This window comes from Morus notabilis, unplaced genomic scaffold (assembly GCF_000414095.1).
Source record: "Morus notabilis unplaced genomic scaffold, ASM41409v2 Scaffold733, whole genome shotgun sequence".
NCBI lineage: Eukaryota > Viridiplantae > Streptophyta > Magnoliopsida > Rosales > Moraceae > Morus > Morus notabilis.
This window is the reverse complement of record NW_010362477.1, coordinates 53,960-74,646: the sequence shown is the minus strand read 5'-3', so window position 1 is coordinate 74,646 and position 20,687 is coordinate 53,960. Positions and strand designations below refer to the sequence as shown.

At 31.9% G+C, this 20,687-nt stretch overlaps 1 protein-coding gene and 1 non-coding gene across 2 annotated transcripts; both read left to right on the top strand.

Moving 5' to 3' along the window:
- The first annotated feature begins 5,848 nt into the window (after window positions 1-5,848).
- On the top strand, window positions 5,849-5,930 carry TRNAS-CGA. The gene has a single exon. It is a non-coding gene; the product is annotated as a tRNA-Ser (tRNA).
- Window positions 5,931-9,176: 3,246 nt separating this feature from the next.
- Window positions 9,177-15,283, top strand: LOC21390653 (tocopherol cyclase, chloroplastic). Its single transcript, XM_024168076.1, has 10 exons — window positions 9,177-9,555; window positions 9,759-10,003; window positions 10,354-10,433; window positions 10,524-10,600; window positions 10,713-10,882; window positions 11,540-11,637; window positions 12,009-12,116; window positions 12,558-12,674; window positions 13,571-13,720; window positions 14,987-15,283. Exons 1-10 carry the CDS (start codon window positions 9,269-9,271, stop codon window positions 15,161-15,163), a joined length of 1,509 nt encoding a protein of 502 aa, XP_024023844.1. The 5' UTR covers window positions 9,177-9,268; the 3' UTR covers window positions 15,164-15,283.
- Window positions 15,284-20,687: the final 5,404 nt, after the last annotated feature.

The following is a 20,687-nucleotide window of genomic DNA, read 5'->3' as shown; positions in this document are numbered from 1 at the left end:
TGATTTTATGATACATGGCCCATGTGGATATGCAAAAACAAATGCTCCATGTATGAAAAACTCAACATGTACAAAAAAATTCCCTAAACAATATAAAAATGAAACAAGCATAGAAGAAAATGGTTTTGTTAGTTACCGATGTAGAGAATCTACTTTGAATACTATTAAAGAAGGAAGACAACTTGATAACAGATTTGTTGTGCCATATAATCGTACATTATGTATAAAATATCAAGCTCACATCAATGTTGAAATATGCTCTCAATCAATGCTCATAAAATACTTATTTAAATATTTAACAAAAGGACCAGACAGAATAAGAGCAATTATTGAAGATATTAACATTACAGATACTACAAAAGAAATAAATACAAAAGAAATTGATGAAATAAAAACATATCTTAATTGTCGATATATTACACCCTATGAAGCAATTTGGAGATTATTTGAAAACCCAATACATCATAGAAGTCCAGCTATTCAACGACTTACAATTCATTTACCAAACATGCAAAACATTACATTTAATAAAAATCAACAATTACATAATATAATTAATTTACCTCATAACAAAAAAACAACGCTAACTGAATGGATGGAAATTAATAAGATACATGAAAAAGCTCGAGAACTTACTTATATAGAATTTCTAACAAAATGGGTTTGGAAACACAAAGATAGAATTTAGACAAAACGACAAAATGGACATACTATTGAAAGAATGTTTCATATTCCTCCCAGTTGTGGTGAATTATTTTATTTAAAATTACTATTAAATCATAAAAAATGTGCAACAAGTTTTGAATCAATTCGAACAATTAATAATACTATTTATCCAACATATCAACAAGCCTGTCATGCATTAGGTTTATTAGGAGATGATAAGGAATGGAATGAATCAATTGAAGAAGCATCATGTTGGTCAACATCTACTCAACTTCGTCAACTTTTTACTACCATTTTATTATTTTATAATGTATCTGACCCAATAAAGTTATTAGAAAATCACTGGAACTTAATGTGTGATGATATTATATATAAATTAAAAAAATTATTCAACAATTCAACATTTCAAATCCCAGATAATGAGTTATATAATTTTGTATTATACGATTTAGAAAAATTACTAAATTTAAATGCATCTTCTTTAACAAATTTTAACATATCACTTCCAACAGGATCATTAATTGAAGATTTAGATAATAAATTTTTAAGAGAAGAACTTAATTATGATAAAAAAAAACTAAAAGAAGAAAATATAAATTTAATAAATAATTTAAACCATGAACAATATTATATTTACAATGAAATTTTTAAAATCACTTAAAAAAACCTGCGATAACTTATTTTTCGTATATGGATATGGAGGTACAGGAAAAATATATTTATGGAATACACTTATTAACAAAATTAGATCAGAAGGTGAAATAGTATGAGCAGTTGCATCATCTGGAATAACATCATTACTTTTACCAAATGGTCGTACAACACATTCACGTTTTCGTATTCCTCTTTTAGTTGACAAATTTTCAACATGTCAAATTAAAAAAAATACTCAGTTAACAAAATTAATAGAGAAAACAACTTTAATATTATGGGATGAAGCGCCAATGAATAATAAATACTGTTTTGAAGCTTTAGATAAAACAATGCAAGACTTGAGAAATAACTTTAGTCAACCTTTTGGAGGAATGACAGTTATTTTAGGTGGTGATTTTAGACAAATTTTACATGTTATTCCAGGAGGCACAAAAGAAAACATCATTAATGCAAGTATTAATAATTCTTATCTTTAGCCATATTTTCGTGTACTAACATTGACAGAAAATATGAGATTAAAAATTCCAAACAGTTCTATTGATGAACAAACTGAAATTAAAAAATTTTCTGATTGGATACTAAATATCGGAAATGGAACACTTAATGGAATAAAAGATCCTGAAAACGAAGATGCTACTTGGATTAATATACCTGAACAATATTTGATAAAATATGATAAAAATCTGATTGAACATATTTCCACTATAGTAAATGATGATTTTAAAAGTAATTATGATAATATTAAATATATAAAAAATCGTGCAATTGTAGCACCTAGAAATAAAACAACAGATGAAATAAATGATTATATGTTATCTTTAATACCTACAGAGGAGAAAATTTATTACAGTTACGATACAATTATTTTCTCATCTGGAAACCTTGATGAATTAAATTTATTATATCCTCCTGAATTTTTACACATATTAAATTTTAATAATTTACCACCACATGAATTAAAATTAAAAATCAGAATTCCTATTATGTTATTACGAAATCTTAATCAGTCATAAGGTTTATGTAATGGTACTAGATTGATAATTACCCAATTAACAAATAGAATTATTGAATGTCATATTATTAATTCTGTTGATACAAATATTAAAGTTTATATACCTGGAATAGAATTAACTATAAATGAATCCAAATGGCCATTTGTTTTAAAAAGATGACAATTTCCTGTAAAAATATGTTACGCAATGACAATAAATAAAAGTCAAGGTCAATCATTAGAAAAAATTGGTATATATTTAGAGAATGAAGTTTTTTCTCATGGACAATTATACGTAGCTTTATCAAGAGTTACATCACCAAAATGTTTAAATATTTTAATACATGAATCAATAAATAAATATCCAAATTATATAAAAAATATTGTGTATAAAGAAATATTACATAATATTAATAACTATTAACTTATTTACTCTTTATTATATTATAATTAAATAATTAAATCAATATACGAAATATCATTTTTATCAACTTTATTTTTACATTGTTAAAATTTTATAATACCATTATTATTTTATAATGTATATAATTTTATAACATTTTGTAAAATCATCCTATGATTTTTAAAGTGTTATTATAAATTATTATAATACAATATTCTTTTCCATTTATATATTATGAATTCTTATATTTTCTATATTATTTTTCAGTTTGAACAAGATGTTTGCACCAATAAGAATCCTAAAACCTGGTGAAACACACTTGACTATTCGTGCTCGAATATGTCGCTTATAGAGAAATGTAGACTACAAGACAGGAGAACTTATCAGTCTTGATATACTGTTGGTTGATGAAGAGGTAATCAAATATATTCTTTCTATACATAATATAATTATAAATATATAGAAATATATACACTTATTATTCAATTTATAACAATAGAAAATGTAATTTATAATTTTACAGCACGAAGCAATACATGCAGTTATCCGATCAAGAGATGTTGACTACATGAGTCAAATAATTGAAGAAGAAAATATATATGAAATTAATAACTTCTTCATCGATCGTAACAAACCAAGATATAAAATTGTTCCTCATGTGGCAATGTTGCAGATAGCTAGAGCAACAATTTTCAAACATGTTCCTGAAGACATGCCTGAAATACCTCGACAAAAATTTACTTTTGTCGAATTTGATCAAATTACTCAAAGGATCGATGTAAACGATATTCTCTCAGGTTTGTTTATTTTATTACTTATTTACTTATAATTTTTAATCAATTATTTCTTATTTTATAATTCTTAAAACTAATTGATTATATATGTAATATTTGTATCAGATGTAATTGGTCGACTCATATCCTTCCATGGTATTGAAGAATCAGCTATCAATGAAAGAATTGTCAAAAGAAGAAGTTTCACGATTCAGAACATAAGATAAATACAATAGAAATTATTATTATAATAATAACTGATAAAAAATATTTATATTTAAATATTTATAATCATGTTTTCCATTAAATTGTTATTGCTTTTACAGCAATGGCAGCCAAACAGTACCAAAGTTATTACTCATATTATAATATATTATATTCTAATTTTTTACAAAACTAACTACAAATTTCTATTTATTACAGGAGGTCTTTATTTATCAAACACATCTGGTACTTTTTACTTTTTAGATCCAGAAATTCCAGAAACACGAAGAATTAAACAAAGGTATAACAAAAAATACTCACTTTTCTCAATGTTGACATATATGTATCTTCTCATTTTCATTTATTGACATAAAACAAATTCTTTTTATATATATTTCATCATTCTATTCAGAGTTTGGATTACGTTGCTACATCAGCGAGGCCAGCAATATCATTAGAAAACCAAAAAAACACAAATCGCATTACCATCGCAAAATTACGAGCATTAGATGCATTCCAAAATCGGGTACAAAGTTTATAAATATAGTCCATTAAATAATATATGTATATATATTGAATTAAACTGTTCCCTTTTCTACATAATAGGAAACAAAATATACAGTTAGAGCAACTATAATTGACTTATATACACATCAAGGATGGTTTTACTATGCCTGCACAAAGTGTTACAGACAAGTACAAGAATTTGGAACATCATGGTGGTGTGACACCGATGGATATCTATCTACAATGCCACTTACTTGGTAATAAATTCTATTATAAAAAATAAGCGCTTTAATTTTCTATTAACAAATACAATAAATATAATTTAATTTTCTTATACAGGTACAAAATAAATATACAAATTGAAGATAACATCGGAAGAACAGACGCTGTAATGTTCGGTAAAACTGTGCAGTCACTTATTAACAAAACTTGCTCTACACTTACTTATGATGAGGGATACACTGATTGTTACATGATTCCTCCTATTTTAGAGGAAATAAGAGGAATATCAAAAATATTTGTCATACAGTTTCGGACTCGGGGAGCTTTTATTGATAAAGTTATTTTGAAGACTTTCAACGACGATCAACCTCAGTTGTATTTACCACCTATAACAACTGAGTCTTCAAAATAAACATCATCAGTTTCAAAGCTAATTCAGTATGTTTTAGTCCCTCATGAATCTACCTCTTTCGCAAGTTCATCAAAAAAAAGAAAACAAATCAGGTAAAATTATGTGTTATATGTTATATTAAATATTTTAATAAGTATGAACACATTTATTAACAATTGTTACAATTTAATAATATTTATTTCCTTATTTTCTTCCTTCTTATCTGCAGCTCAGAAGAAACGACAAGCGAAAAGAAAAAGAAATGATTACATGAATAAGTCTCTGTATATATGTAAAAAAGTATGTATATTTTTATGTTCAAATGTAAACATATAAATAAATATGTGTATATATATACATGTTACAGATGTACAACAACTTATAAACAGGTATATATGTGTGTGTGTGTTTTTATACGTTTTATTTATTTAAATTACTGTTAATTACACTATTATGTACCCGTGCAAATGCACGGGTAATCCACTAGTAAATACTAAAGGCGGCGGGGAGGGGAGGGAAGGACAAACTTGTTTTCGGTTTGCTTTGTTTCGTTTACGTTCAAGCCTTGGAAGTTTTTTTTTTTTTTTTGGCTAAAAACTTAAAAAAAAGGACCTTTTATTATTATTATTATTTTTGGCTGGAAAAAAAACCTTTTTATCTGTAGATGTAATAATACTTCTTTTTTTCCTCTATGGTCAAAATTTATTATAGATGTCAATACTATCAAGTCATCATTATGTACTTAATTAAAATCGACGTAATTCTCGTGAGAATTATATTTTACTTATCATTTTATTACTTGTATGTATATTGTGTACTTGCAATTTTCACGAACAACTTCTTTTTTTTAAAAAAAATAACATAACATATGAGATTTCTTTGAAATTTTCTATAAAAAAGTAAAACGTTCTGTTTTATGAGATGGGATCAATTAATATAATTCAAGCTTTCTAAGTTATTTAAATATGTATTAATGGTTGAGAAACCAATTTTAACAACACACTAAAATTAAAATTAAGGTCATTTATAACCGGAGTGTCGATATGTCCGAGTGGTTAAGGAGACAGACTCGAAATCTGTTGGGCTTTGCCTGCGCAGGTTCGAATCCTGCTGTCGACGATTTTTTTTGGGTTGTTTTCATCTCAATTCGTCTTTTTCTCTACAGACTTTTTGTTCTTTCAAGGCAGTCTAAATTTCCAATGTCCCAAGCATAGAATAAGAATTCTTCCTTTGCTTGCATGCACAGCCACAAGATCCCAAACATTTATTCCTCCTTTAAACAATTACCAAAATGCTCCTTTTTCATCTTTGCATGAATCTTATACTTTAAACGCCTAAACTTGTTTCTTTTAATAGCCAAATTTCATTACTACTCTTAAACTTCTTATTTCTTTTAATAACCAAATGTCATTACTTCAACCATCGCTCCACTAGATGGCGTCCAACTTGGAGCTTTTCCTCCTTGCGTTCCTCCATGGCTCTTTCATCGCCACCCTCCTTCTCCTCGCCGTCTCTCTCGCTTCCATCGGCCTATTACTCTCATTCTTCATAGGACTCTTCTCTGTCGTTGCAATCGATTTGCTCAATGTCTATCCAATTATTTCTTGGTACTTTGAGGAGGCAAAAATGAATCTCAAATTGGGTTTGGTTCTTGGTATTGCTTTGGGGATGAAACTTTTGTTTGGAGGGGCAGTTTTTAAGTTCAAAGGACGGCTCAGGGATCATATTGATGCCTTGAAGCTTGCTTGATTGAGTAAATTATTAAAATCTCATTGTACATTTTGTCTTTTCTTCAAAAATCTTGTTCATATATACTTCTCATTAATTTTCTTGTGGCACTGTATAATGGTGATTTTGTTGATATCGGAATTTCAATAATTGTGTTTGGACTTTGGATGTCTAATGACTTGTCAAGCTCCAAGATCATTCAAATTTTTCGTGAGTGGTATCTCACTGTCGTAGTGCAATGGGTTGGTAGCAATTCAAAGCCATCCATCCAATGCTTAAGTTAGTAATTTCGTACATGCTTTTCTCTGCTTAGTGTGATTAAAATGTGTGGACGAGTTTTTAACGGTCGTGTTTTTATTGATAGTTACCCATTAAATATATAAATGTGATGACATAGTGTGATAATTATAATCTCATTAATTATTATATATATTTTTATCAATTACTTAATTTGTCAAACATTATTTGGTTATTTGATATTACAACTGCGTTGTTAATGCATATGTCATAAATTTGAAGTTATAAACTCAACTGCCCTCCGTTCTTAAAAATTGATTAACAACTTGGTCCTCTAGACTCAGCTTAAGATCAGAGTCTCTATAATAAAAAATTTGAGTTATGATTCAAACTATAAAAAGAATGGAGCCTAAATTTTGACACTTGCATTCAGAAAATCACTTTCTAATATATATATTATAATTTTATGTTAAATTTAACAATTTTAACACTAATAAAAATATATGTGAATTTTTTTTTTCCCCTCGCTGAATAAAGACTTTTATTGAAACTAAGGGTGTGTTCGTTTGGGTCTTAAACTCAAAAAACCAAGCTCAAGTTGGGAAGTGAGCCTAAGTTAGTGTTCGTCTAGCACGTACTCAAGTGAAGACTCAGGTAAAAACTTGAGTTCTGCTGGATTTTTTGAGTTCAACTTCACCTTTTGATTCACCTTTATTTAAGTTCAGCCATAATTTTAAAAAATTAATAAATAATATTTTCTCTTTACTCCTATTCATTTTAAAATATCATAATTTTTTCGTTTTAAGTCTGATTGAAAGGATTTTTTTCTATGCGTTCACAACGAAGATATGAACAAAACCTCATCCATATACCCTATTAAAATTTTCCATTGTCATTGAATTTTTATAAGAATACTATCTAAATACAAACTCAATTTTTTACCCACTTAAACACAAACTCAAATAAATTCTCAACACAAATTATAACTCAAATGTACACAACCAAACACAAACTCAAGTTACAACTTTAACTCAAGTTATAACTCAAACTCAACTCAAGATCTATACTCAAGTCACCCTAACTCAAAAATGCAACCGAACAAGCCATAAGTCACCACATCAGGAGGACCTCCTTAAGAGAAAATTGTCCTAAAACCGGTATGGCTCTAGGTTCTAGCCTATTTAGGTAACGTTTAGTTTATGAGTTTAAAATCATAGTTCATTATTCTAATTTTTCAAATTTAAATTTTTTGTGAAAAAAATACTATAATAAAATTAAGAACCATGATTATAAATCAAGTAGAATCTTTAAAACAAATGTTACCTTACATAAAACATCTACTGCCAAATAATTTTGTCTTCTAGGAATAAAAATAACATCTAATGAAGAGCACAAGCGCATCAAGGACAACACATCAGTTAACAGACCATGAAGCAACAAATCTGTTAAATTTTGATATTTGAATTCTATTGATTGATGTCATTTTTTGACACCAATTCTAATCCTAGTTGCTTTGCAAGGGGAAAACCCGTTGTCTCCTGCCGTCGGGATAGTGGTAGTTATTGGTCGTGAATGCAACGGAGGATTTGCTTGCCGCTAACCCTTTTTTTTTTTCTTTTTTTTTTTTTAAAGAAAAAGACGCATATTATATCCAAGTCAAATCGGTCCGAATAAAGAGATATAAAATCTTGAAATAGCTACAACATGCTCAATATTCAATAGTGTGTGGAAACCCTGAGAAGCTAACACATGCCGCTCACTAAATCTTATATAAAGAAAACAAAAACAGAGATAAATATTCCACGTGAAAATATTCTACACCTTAAATTAAAATTTAGTAAAATTTTAAAAATATTAAAAAAGCCAAAAATAACATAATTATTATCATAATGATATCACATTTTTCACTATATAATGATGTAGTAATTAATTTAATGATATCAAAATTTTCTATTAGTATAATATTTCAAAAATTTTGTTATATTTAAAGTGTGTTTAAATTTTGTTGTATACGATGAGTGCCCTTTAAACAAAGAAACGTCCCCCATGCTTTTGCCAGTATGATTTTTTCTTGTCTTTTTTTTTAGGAAAATCTGAAAATTTTTCCTATTTTTTTAGTTTTCTTATAAGAACAATTTGTGTCTTTTTATTCTTTAATTAAATTTGACCTTTTTGACAAAAAGGAGGAATTTGTACGTGTTTTGTGAAATAGAAAGATACTTTTGTCTTTAAAAAATGACTGAAATATATATTTTAATAAAATGCAGATAGTATTTTGTAATTTTTTACATCATTAATTCAGATTTTTAAAGTTGAAAATTAATAATTTCAGAAAAAAAAGTCGACACATTTGTCGGCTCTCGTCCACCAATTATTTACACGCCAGAAGGTGAAATGCACAAAAACGTTCCTCTCAAGCTTTGTCTTTAACGCCTGGTTCAAAACTAACACCGCCATCATTAAAAAAATAAAAAAAAAATCCTTGCACCGCCATGGAAGCAATCGTTCTCTCACCTCGCGAGCTTCACCATCTTCATCCCATCAACCCAGGGTTTTCCTCCATTAAATCCACTTCCAGTGTTCGGCTCTGTAATCGTCCCAAGCACTCTTTTGTTTGGCCCCAATCTGGCCGTCCCAAGCTCCGTTCTCAGACGAATCTCCGATCGTCGGCGCCCGATTCCGTTTCGGAAGTTCGTAGAGACGAAGAGAAATCGCCCTCCGTCAGTCCTGTTTACACTCCGACCCCTCCGAATCGCGACCTTCGAACTCCTCACAGCGGGTAATACATTCAATCATCGTTAGGTTATGAAGATTGTAGTTTGAATTTCAATTTTTTGAAGTCATGAACTTGATTGTTTGGAATTGTGAGGAAAAGAAAAGAGAAATTGACGGAATGTAATGGAAAGTGCAAAGTGAGACAATTAATCAAGAATTTAGTAGGATTTTTCTAATGGTTTGAGGCGAACTTGGTTTAATTGCAAGGTATCATTTCGATGGAACCACGCGGAAATTCTTCGAGGGATGGTACTTCAAGGTGTCGATTCCTGAGACGAAGCAGAGCTTTTGCTTCATGTACTCCGTCGAGAACCCTGCATTTCGCCGGAAACTATCGCCCTGGGAAGTGGCGCAGCATGGGCCTAGATTCACCGGAGTCGGTGCACAGATTCTCGGTGCCTATGACAAGTATATCTGTCAATTTTCTGAAGAATCTCAGAATTTTTGGGGAAGTATGAACTTTTTCCTAATTTGTTCTAAGTTTGGTTTATTGGAAGCTCTCAGTGACTCAGTGTTACTGTAATGAAACAATGTTATTGTAATGTGTTCTAAAAGTTATTTACTTGGTCTTATAAATCTTAATGTAGATTTTGTTCCCTGTGCACTCCCATCCATTTACTCAGTAAAACTTGGGAATTGATGTTTTAGCATTTCAAAATAATGATGCTATTGGGCTTCTATTCTGTCCAATTTAATCTCTCATTTCTTTGTTATCCGTTTAATATTTTTTTAGCAAAGATGAAATTACCTTTTTGTGTAACTCTATCGAGTCTGACGCTACTTTATGATCTTTGCTGCATAGGTAGGCATGAACTGAGTTTGGGGAATACTTTTACAGCAGAAAAAGGACAGACGCCTCCAAACAAAGAGTTTCCTCCTCAGGTTGATATATCTTCTTCTTTTGGTTCTCTAGTTTTATATGTACGTATGTATGTATTATATTTCTTATATGGCATGGGTTGTGCTGAATAGGAATTCAATAGGAGAGTGGTGGAAGGTTTTCAAGTCACCCCACTTTGGAACCAAGGTTTCATTTGTGACGATGGCAGGTATACCTTTCTTGTTTCCATTTTTGTGCTTTGCAACAGAACGTTCTGCTGTAACTATCTTGAACTTTGTCTGCTTAGTCAATTTTACATGTTAACAAGCTTCTGACGACAGGTCAGATTATGTGGATGTTGTGAAGACTGCTCGTTGGGAGTACAGCACGCGCCCAGTTTTTGGCTGGGGTGATGTTGGCTCCAAACAAAAGTCTACTGCAGGGTGGCTCGCAGCATTTCCTGTATTTGAACCCCATTGGCAAATATGCATGGCAGGCGGATTATCAACAGGCACATGCTTTTCTCCCTAGTCTCACCTAGTGAAATTCTTAACATTACTCGATTGTTTTTAATATCTTTGTTTTTCAAGGAGAATTTCTGTAATATCCTACTGTGCTTGTTAGTTTTTTGTTGGATCCAAGTCTGCTATTTTGACCCGTCGACATTGTAAATATGAGTTTGAGTTTGTGAAGCCAGTGTTGTTGCGACTGTGTATGGATGTGCATCCTTAGAGAGAGAGGTGGTTATAGCTAATGGATTTGTGTGTTTTGTTTGTTTGTTTTCTTTTTTGTTCGTTTTTGTTTTTGGTTTTTTTTTTCTCTGTTGTTTCTGTTTCTGTTTCTTTTTTTTTTTCTTATCCTTTTTAAAGTTATGGCACTCTGGCTGCAAATATGTTATTGATTTTGTGCTGGTTGCAACCAAAATGTTGCTATCAACTTATAAGTGTAATTAATTATCCTGTATTATTTTTTCCATAGCTTTCATCTTTTGAGGACATACTATTGCAATGTTGAGCTCCCTATCCTCTTTTTTTGTTTATAAAATGCGATGTTTTAACTCTATTACAATTCTTGTTGAGACAATTATCTGCCTTTCTTACCCAAAGTTTGTGTGTTCACCTGCTTACATTATTGACAACATTCCCTCATGTTTCAAATTTATATTCAGGTTGGATAGAGTGGGATGGTGAAAGGTTTGAGTTTGAAAATGCCCCTTCCTATTGTGAAAAGAATTGGGGCGGAGCTTTTCCTAGAAAATGGTTTTGGGTAAGTTCTTATCCACCCATGGATATCAGCTGAAATGGGTTCAAAAAAGTTTTGCAATTAGTGTTATGAAAAGTTGGTGACACTGGTGATGTTTCTTTCCTCTGGCCTCTCAGTAAGTTATTGCTGTGAACACAGGTCTATTGAGGAAGAAATATTGCCTGCTAGATACTGAAACAAAGAATAATTAAGAAAAATTTTCTAACCACCATTTTCTTAATGACCTGATTAACAATGTTCTTTTACATTGTATCATTTCATGGTGAAGTGTCTTTATTTGGAGATTTAATATTTTATGGGTATGTCATCATTTATATACTACGCAAGCAATCGTGTTCACGTCTGCATCCTTGCTTATTGCTGTTGTACTGCAGGTTCAAAGTAATGTTTTTGAAGGCGCCACTGGAGAAGTTGCACTGACTGCAGCTGGGGGATATAGGCAAATACCTGGGCTGACAGAGACTTTCGAAAATGCTGCATTGGTGAAAATCATCTACTAATGGTCTCCGTACTTTTCCCACAATATTTTCAGATCTTTAAGTTTTTCAAGATATTTTCCATGAAGGGAAAGCTGTTATTAAAGAGAAATGATAAAAGGAGGGATATGAACTGTGCAATAACGAACCTGACTTTTTTAAGCACATGTGTTGTTTTTCGTCCACTTCAGTCAGATTATTGTTGAATGGAAGTGGTATTGCGATCTTTCTCAAGAATATGGTATTTACGTTTATTTTCTTAAACAATGAGGTCAAAAACCATTGCTCTTTTGCGTACCAATTTTGCTAGTCACTGCTTCAATTATAATATGCATTGAAACTTGTGTAGCAATTTTCCTGAAAAGTGAGAGCATTAGCATACTTTTAACAAAATTAGTAGTCTCATTGTTTTTGAGTTTGTTCGTTTATGCTGATACATGGATGCAGGTTGGAGTCCATTATGGTGGAAAATTTTATGAATTTGTGCCATGGAATGGTGTTGTGAGTTGGGAAATTGCTTCTTGGGGTTACTGGCATTTGGCTGGAGAGAACAATACACACATGGTACGGAAACTTGTTTAACTATAACCTTATGTTGGAGTAGATTTTACGTTCTGTAACTTGCAAAGATTTGTACTTCCATTCCTGCAATTATTTGTTAACTACTGGTTAATTATTTATTATAAATGTGCTATTCATTCACAACAAACATGGAGAAACAGAGAGAGGGACTATTCCCTCAACGATCAAGAAAGAAACACGACCTAGAAAAGAAAAGAAAAAAAACTACTATCTGAATTTAAAACAAGCACACAAATTAATCTGGATTTAAGATGGAAAAAAAAGAAAAAGAAAAAGAAAAAAAGACATATCTAGGAAATGGAGAACGGGCCATCAGCTATGCAGATTGAATTTGCACATGCCCAATTCCAATGCATGTGCTCGGTGCCCTTTGAACTAGAAATAAATAATTGAATACTGCCTCAGAAGTCAGTGAAAATTGTTGCTTCGGGTTCTTGAGAAAAATTGGCAGATCTTAATATTTTAAGAAAAAAAAATGAACGACTATCAAGAGAAGAAAAAGTCATTTAGGGTAAAGGGTTTTAAAATGAGAGAATCTTAGATTTTTTTCCTAAGTCTGCTTCTTTGATGTTTTATTCCTTTTTTTTTTCTTGCTTTCAGTTTTGTTATTCCTTTTTCTTGGGCTTTTCATGTTTTATTATGGTTAGACCTTTTCTTTGTTTCTTTCTAATAAAGTTTTTGCTTATATTTATATATTTAAAAAAGCTCACTGCCCTTTGAATCTAAAGTAGAAACACTTTGATAATACTCGTGGAAGCAAAAGGACACATATCAGTCTACCCGTTGATGCAAGCTTACAATTACGTCTAAGCTTTTCATTGAAGATATCACAGTTAACATCAGTCTAATAACAGATGTAGTTTCTTGTTTACGAGCAGGTCGAATTGGAGGCAACTACCCAGCATTCAGGTACAACATTACGCGCTCCAACATCAGAAGCTGGACTTGCTCCGGTTTGTAAAGATACTTGTTTTGCTGTATTAAAATTGCAAATCTGGGAGCGAAAATTTGACGGGAGTAAGGGGAAGGTGCATTTTTTCTCCCACTTGAAATATTTTCTTCTTTTTCTATACTACTGTTATGATCATTAGCATTCTTGCTGTCATAATTACTATTACTATTGTTATTATTGTCATCATTATCAATTTATACTATTGTTCTTATTGTTGTTGACTAGATATCGTCGTTTTCATTTTTCTTCTTGTTACTGCTGTTGTCATCTTGGTTTAGGTCTTTGGATCAAGTGAAGCATCTTTTGACTAGTACTTATGACCCAAAAAAAAAAAAAACACCGGCGTCTTATCTGCTTAGTTTGTTTGATCAAGTTCTTTTCTCAATACATAATTTTCATCACACTCCACACACGTGTGTGTGTGTGTGTGTGTGTGTGTGTGTGTGTGTGTGGTGGTTGGAGGGGGTAAGCAGCAAAGGAACTAAGTCCACGAGATGGGAGGAGGGGTGACAAGGGCATCTCTGAGACCTACGGGATCTGGGCAGAGAGTGGGCAATAGAAGAGGCTCAACAGGCTGGGTGTCGATGGGAGGAGGTGTGACGGGGCAGGGATCACGGTGCAGGCCTCGCAGCAGGCCATGGGGTGGCTTGGTTCAAAAGTTCTTCCCCAATCTGTCATCATTTGGATCGTGTCCTTTTTTTTTCTTCTTTCTTTTTTTGGAGGTCGAGCTTAGGCTCAGATTTAGGGGCTGCAATTTTTGGTCTGCAAGTGAGGGAGATGAAGATGAAGAAGAAAAAAGGGTGTTGATTTATTTGGGGGTATTTTAGTCTTTTGAAGCAAATTAAGGTCTCATGATGAAAAAGCCAGCCAAAGTTGGATGTCTGTTGGCAATCTCAATCTTTTTACAACCATCTTAGGAGTTCAAAGAGCTTTTTTTTCAAATAGGAAGAGTTCGGTGATCAAGATTTTGCCACTTAATAGCGTGAGACCAAATGAAATGAATGCCCTTCTTTTTATTGTTTGCTTGCCTGCCTTGTGGGCATATTTGGGATTGATCCTATACGAGTCAGATAGGTATGTGCATTTTTAATGTGATGGGTACATGTTCTATGTTTTTCCCCCTTCCGAGTATAACAATGTTGAAATAATTCTCCCCAACTTGTTTGCTCTCTTTTCTTCTAATGCCTGTGTTTGGCGAGTACAATTTGGCTCTTTAGTGGTAGCCATTCAGTGAAACATCTTTTAGAAAAGCTTGTAATCTTACTAGTCACTATTGTACTTCCATGAAATACACTTTGCTTTGATGATTTTTAACACACGCTGGATTTGGTAAACTATGTAGATTATTTTGGACGTTACAAGCGACATGGCAGCGGCGGAGGTTGGAGGTGGACCATGGTTCAACACTTGGAAGGGAAAGACTGCCACACCAGAGTCTGTTCGCCAGGCTCTTAATGTTCCAGTTGATGTGGAAGGATTTTTCAATTTGGCTCCATTTTTCAAACCCCCAGGTCTATAGTTGTAGTTTTCACAGATTATGTTGCTGAACTTTTTTTTTCTCTTTTTTATAGTTTCAAAACTTTTACCTAAAAACAAATTTTTTTTTACTGGGTTAGAGCTTTCATTTAAGACTTATTTTCACAACTAAGTTCATTTATTACAATGTCTTCTCTCACAAAAACTCAAATTTAATTTTTTTATTATAGTTTTTTTTCTCACATAAAAAAGTTTAAGCTGTGACTTAAATTGTAAAAAAATACACCCCATACAAGTCTACAAGGTTGTAGGGATAAATACGATTTCTCAAAAAATATATAAAGTTCATGAAGCTTGGTCTAGCGGTAAATTCCTGCCCACCTTAAGAAGACACGTGGTTACGGGTTTAGTCTAGTGGTTAGAATTCCGCGGTACAAAACTTGAGAGGAGGGGGATTCAAACCCATGAAAGTAACCGTGGATTTACCACGTCGAAATTTATTTGGGCCTTGTGAGCTCGGTGGATGACTCGAACATATGCGTACAAAAGCTTTGTTGGAAGACAAATATCTAAAAATGCATGGACATTGTGGCAATCGGATACATATAGGTCTCGTTCGCTTTGCGGATTCGAATTTTCAATTCAAGTTGAGATGTGACATTTTCTGAGAGCTTTTAACTGTAGCAGAAAAAGTTAGATGTGATATTTTCTGAGAGTTTTTAACCGTAGAAACTTAGAATTGAAAACTCGAATCAGTGAAATAAACGAGGCTAAATAGCGTTACTAAATATATTTGAGCCTCTGTTTTCATCTTTTCATTCAAAGTAGAAATTGCAAAGCTTCGTTTAATAATCTCAAATAAATTTTGAATAAATTTAGTAGACTTTTTTTGGTACGTCGGTAGGTCGGGTTTTTTTTTGTTTTTTAGATATGTATAAAATTATGTAAAAATTAAAAAGTATGGAGATCCCACGGTTAGAAAAATATGGCCAAAGAATCTCTCCAAATTTAAAAGTATAGAATTATATTTTAAAATTTAAAGTAAAGTTAAGTAAAGTTAATTAATTAATTAGGAAATAGTTTTTACTCAACAATTGATGTAAAAGCTGACATAGAAAAACTACGGGTGCGTTTGGAATTCATTCTAAAATAATTATTTTTTATATGAAAATGAAAATGAAAACGTTTTCAATCTCAAACATAAATTATTTTTAAAAATGCGTTTGGTAGTTTTATCAAGAGATTATTTTCAGTATAAAAAAAATCCATTAATGTCTCTCTCTCTCTACTCGAGAGAGGAGAAAACGGAAACAAAAAATAAAAAACGATTAAAAGTCGGTTTTCATTCCTCTCTTATTTTACACTAAATTAAAAAATCATTTTCATTTTTATTTTTTATTTTTAATTGTGTTTTTTCAAAAAACGTGAAAAACAAACACATAAACAACTCCAAACTTTTTGTTCGAATCCTGTTGGTGACGATTTTTTTTGGCTTTTTTTCATCTCAATACGTCTTTTTCTCTACAAACTTTTTGTTCTTTCAAGGCAGTCTAAATTTCCAATGTCCCAAGCATAGAATAAGAATTCTTCCTTTGCTTGCATGAACAGCCCCAAGATCCCAAACATTTATTCCTCCTTCAAACAATTACCAAAATGCTCCTTTTTCATCTTTGCATGAATCTTTTATATACTTCAAACGCCTAAACTTGTTTCTTTTAATAACCAAATCTCATTACTACTCTTAAACTTTTTTTTTTTAATAATCAAATGTCATTACTTCAACCATTGCTCCACTAGATGGCGTCCAACTTGGAGCTTTTCCTCCTCGTGTTCCTCCATGGCTCTTTCATCGCCACCCTCCTTCTCATCGACTCTCATTCTCCATCAGACTCTTCTCCGTCGTTGCAATCGATTTGCTCAATGTCTATCTAATTATTTCTTGGTACTTTAAAGAGGTAAAAACGAATATCAAATTGAGCTTGGTTCTTAGTATTGCTTTGGGGATGAAACCTTTGTTTGGAGGGATAGTTTTTAAGTTCAAAGCAAATGCAAGACGGCTGAGGAATCATATTGATGCCTTGAAGCTTGCTTGATTGAGCAAATTATTAAAATCTCATTGTACATTTGTCTTTTCTTCAAAAATCTTGTTAATATATACTTCTCATTAGTTTTCTTGTGGCACTATATAATGGTGATTTTGTTGATATCGGAATTTAAATAAATGTGTTTGGACTTTGGATGTCTAATGATATTTCAAGCTCCAAGATCATTGATTATGCTTAAACGTGTACAAAAATAAGCGGTCAATTGTAGCATAATTAGGACGGTCGATCCCACGAGAAGGCGATAAATTAAACAAGAAATGATTAGCAAATAAAAAACGTTAGGAAAGTAAGCAAACAAACAAAAAAGAGAAAGGAGTGTTTTAATGATTTTTTGAACAATTCAAAATAGAGAAAATTCAATAATTAAAAGTGGTAAGACATTGAGAATCCTCTATATGCTTTGTTCACCTATTTGGATTTTGATTCATAAATCGACTCAATTGAAAGTTTTACATCCCAAACAATCAATTGAAAAATAAGATTTGAACAACTATGCTTTAAAAATGTATTTGAGTAAATAAAATTCTTACGTTTAGAACTAGGAAAAATTATCTTATGAGAAATCTAAAAGCGACAATATACCTCGGGGTGATATTGTAGTAAAAGACTACTCATAAAATAATGTCTACCAATATATAGTACATGCAACAATCACATAAAAAGAGCTTGACTAGATTTATATAAAAGTTAACAATAAAATATATTGATATGAGGAAGAAATATGATAAAAGAAAATTATTTACTCAAATGTATAAAACTTACAAACCATTAGAGAATCAAAACCCAAACAAGCTTACTACACATATAGAATCATCTCTAGCCTCACCTAAGAACTCTAGCCTAGCTTGCACATAATTCCCACAAAATTCTAAAAAAAAAGTATGAGAACAAAAGCAAGATAAAAATGAGAGAAAAAGTGTCTAATCTAGGCTAAAAATCAACAACCTAATACACTTAACAAAGGCCCTATTTATAGAGTTTTTAGGGCATAAGAAGAAAACATTCATCAAAGGAGAAATAAAAACAAAGAGATAAAACGTTCTAATCCACTTAAATTGGATTTACAAGGCTTTATTTTGAGAGTGAATGCTGAAATTATCCTAACGGAACCAAAACAGATCGCTGGTTAAAGAATCCCAAATGGGTGGGACACGTGTCGTGCGAAGATGGGCTGAGAGGAGAAAACTGCCGATAGATGCATCAATTCTGACATGTGGCGCCCGTTGATTCGCGGAGAGGAAGAAATGTTGCACAGCTGGTTCCACACAGAGGAAAGGTTTGACGCGAGCGTGGAAGGAACTCGCCCAGGGGGAAGGAGTTGCGCGCCAAGCGTGCGTGTGTGAGGGAGCATTTGGGTCCCACGGGACGTGTGGCGGGAGCTGGTTAGAGAGCTACTGGACGGCGGGAGCCATGCGGAAGTGGATAGAAAATTGGCTGATATGTGCGTGGAGTAAACTCGCCTGGGGAGGAAATCGTGCACGCCAAATGCACGTGCACGAGGGGACAGCTGGGTCCCACATGTCTGCGGCGCAACAGAAAATGACACGTGGCGGAGCTTAGATGACTGGCGCGGCTCTGCTCAGCTTGGCTCGGCTCGGCGGACGGCTGCTGATGGGCTTCATTTTCTTTTTCTTTTAGTTTTGGCCCAAATGTCTTATTTCCTTACAAAACAAATTAAATTTCCCTACAAAACAAAATAAATTAAATAAAATTAAATACTTTCACAAAAAATTAATTCCACAAAAATATTTAATTAAAACTTAATTTATTTAGCAATTATGAACAATTTAAGTGCATTTTCATGCACTTATCGCAACCCCCAACCAACTTATTGTTAGTCCCTAGCAATTCTAGCGAAAGAAAAATCATGTCAAGCTGAAAATTCAAATCAAAACAAGCAAAATCACCTAAGCAATCAAACAAAACATTAGTAAGTGCTCAGAAAATGCTATCAAAACTACTTGAGTCATAACTCCAGAGTTGTGTGTGTGTGCACCAAACCGTATCCCTCTTACCACAGTCCATAACACAAATAGCATCAAAAGATTCTCCAAGAAAAAGTCTCAACTCCATTTACCTCACGGGTGTCAGAAATATTTTAATGCAAAGGATTTTCACTCATGGAGTTGGAAGTCAATCAATCAACGCTCAAGTGAGAGAAAACAATTAAAGGACAAGCTAATAAACAAACACTCATCAAATAATAGACATATCAAATATCTGGAACAATCCATCACTCAAACCATTAACAAGCTTTCGGGATTTCATTTTGGTAAAAAATAAAATCTAATAAACAAACACAAAGCTGAGAAATACAAATAAATGTACTCACACTTTTTTTTCTTTTTTTCTTTTTTTTGTTGTTTTTTTTTTCTTAAGGCAAGAGACAACATACATTTGATGAAGTTGATGTAGTAAGGCATTCTTTTGACTGACTGCTATGCAACACAAGACGTGAGTGCAGTCAAACTACGTAAACATTGATGATAAAATAATGCCCTTGCTCTTTTTCTCTTTTTTTTTAGAAAGAAATACAAAAGAAAAATAATAAATATTTACAACACATAGCTCAATTCTAAAGATTATTTCTAACCAAAAATCATCTCTTAAAGCAAATGTCACAAGTCAAGTAGTGATGCTCCATTAATGATTTAACCAACTCAAAAGATCAATAAAAGTTTAAAACGCTGTCTTCTCAACTCTCACAACTCACCAAAAATGAAAACCTTAAACTTAAGAATTTTTCTCAACTAAATGTGTTAAGAACTATCTTACCACAAGGTTGGGCATGTGCTAAAAAATAACTCTGAAAATTATTTCTTGGTAATTAGTATAATATTTCAAAAAATTTTGTTATATTTAAACTGTGTTTAAATTTTGTTATATATTATGGCCCCGTTCACTTCACCGATTCGAGTTTAGAATTTGAGTATTATTACAATAAAAAGTTCTCAGAAATAGTCACATCTAACTTTTTTGCTACAGTAAAAAAGTCTCACATAAAATTATATCTCAACTCAAATTATAAACTCGAATCAGTAAAATGAACCAGCTCAACAACCCTTTAAACACAGAAACGTCCCCCATGCTTTTGCCTGTATGATTTTTTCTTTTTCTTTTTCTTTTTTTAGGAAAATCTGAAAATTTTTCCTATTTTTTTAGTATTCTTATAAGAACAATTTGTGTCTTTTTATTCTTTAATTAAATTTGATCTTTTTGACAAAAAGGAGGAATTTGTACGTGTTTTGTGAAATAGAAAGATACTTTTGTCTTTAAAAAATGACTGAAATATATATTTTAATAAAATGCAGATAGTATTTTGTAATTTTTTACATCATTAATTCAGATTTTTAAAGTTGAAAATTAATAATTTCAGAAAAAAAAGTCGACACATTTGTCGGCTCTCGTCCACCAATTATTTACCCGCCAGAAGGTGAAGTGCACAAAAACGTTCCTCTCAAG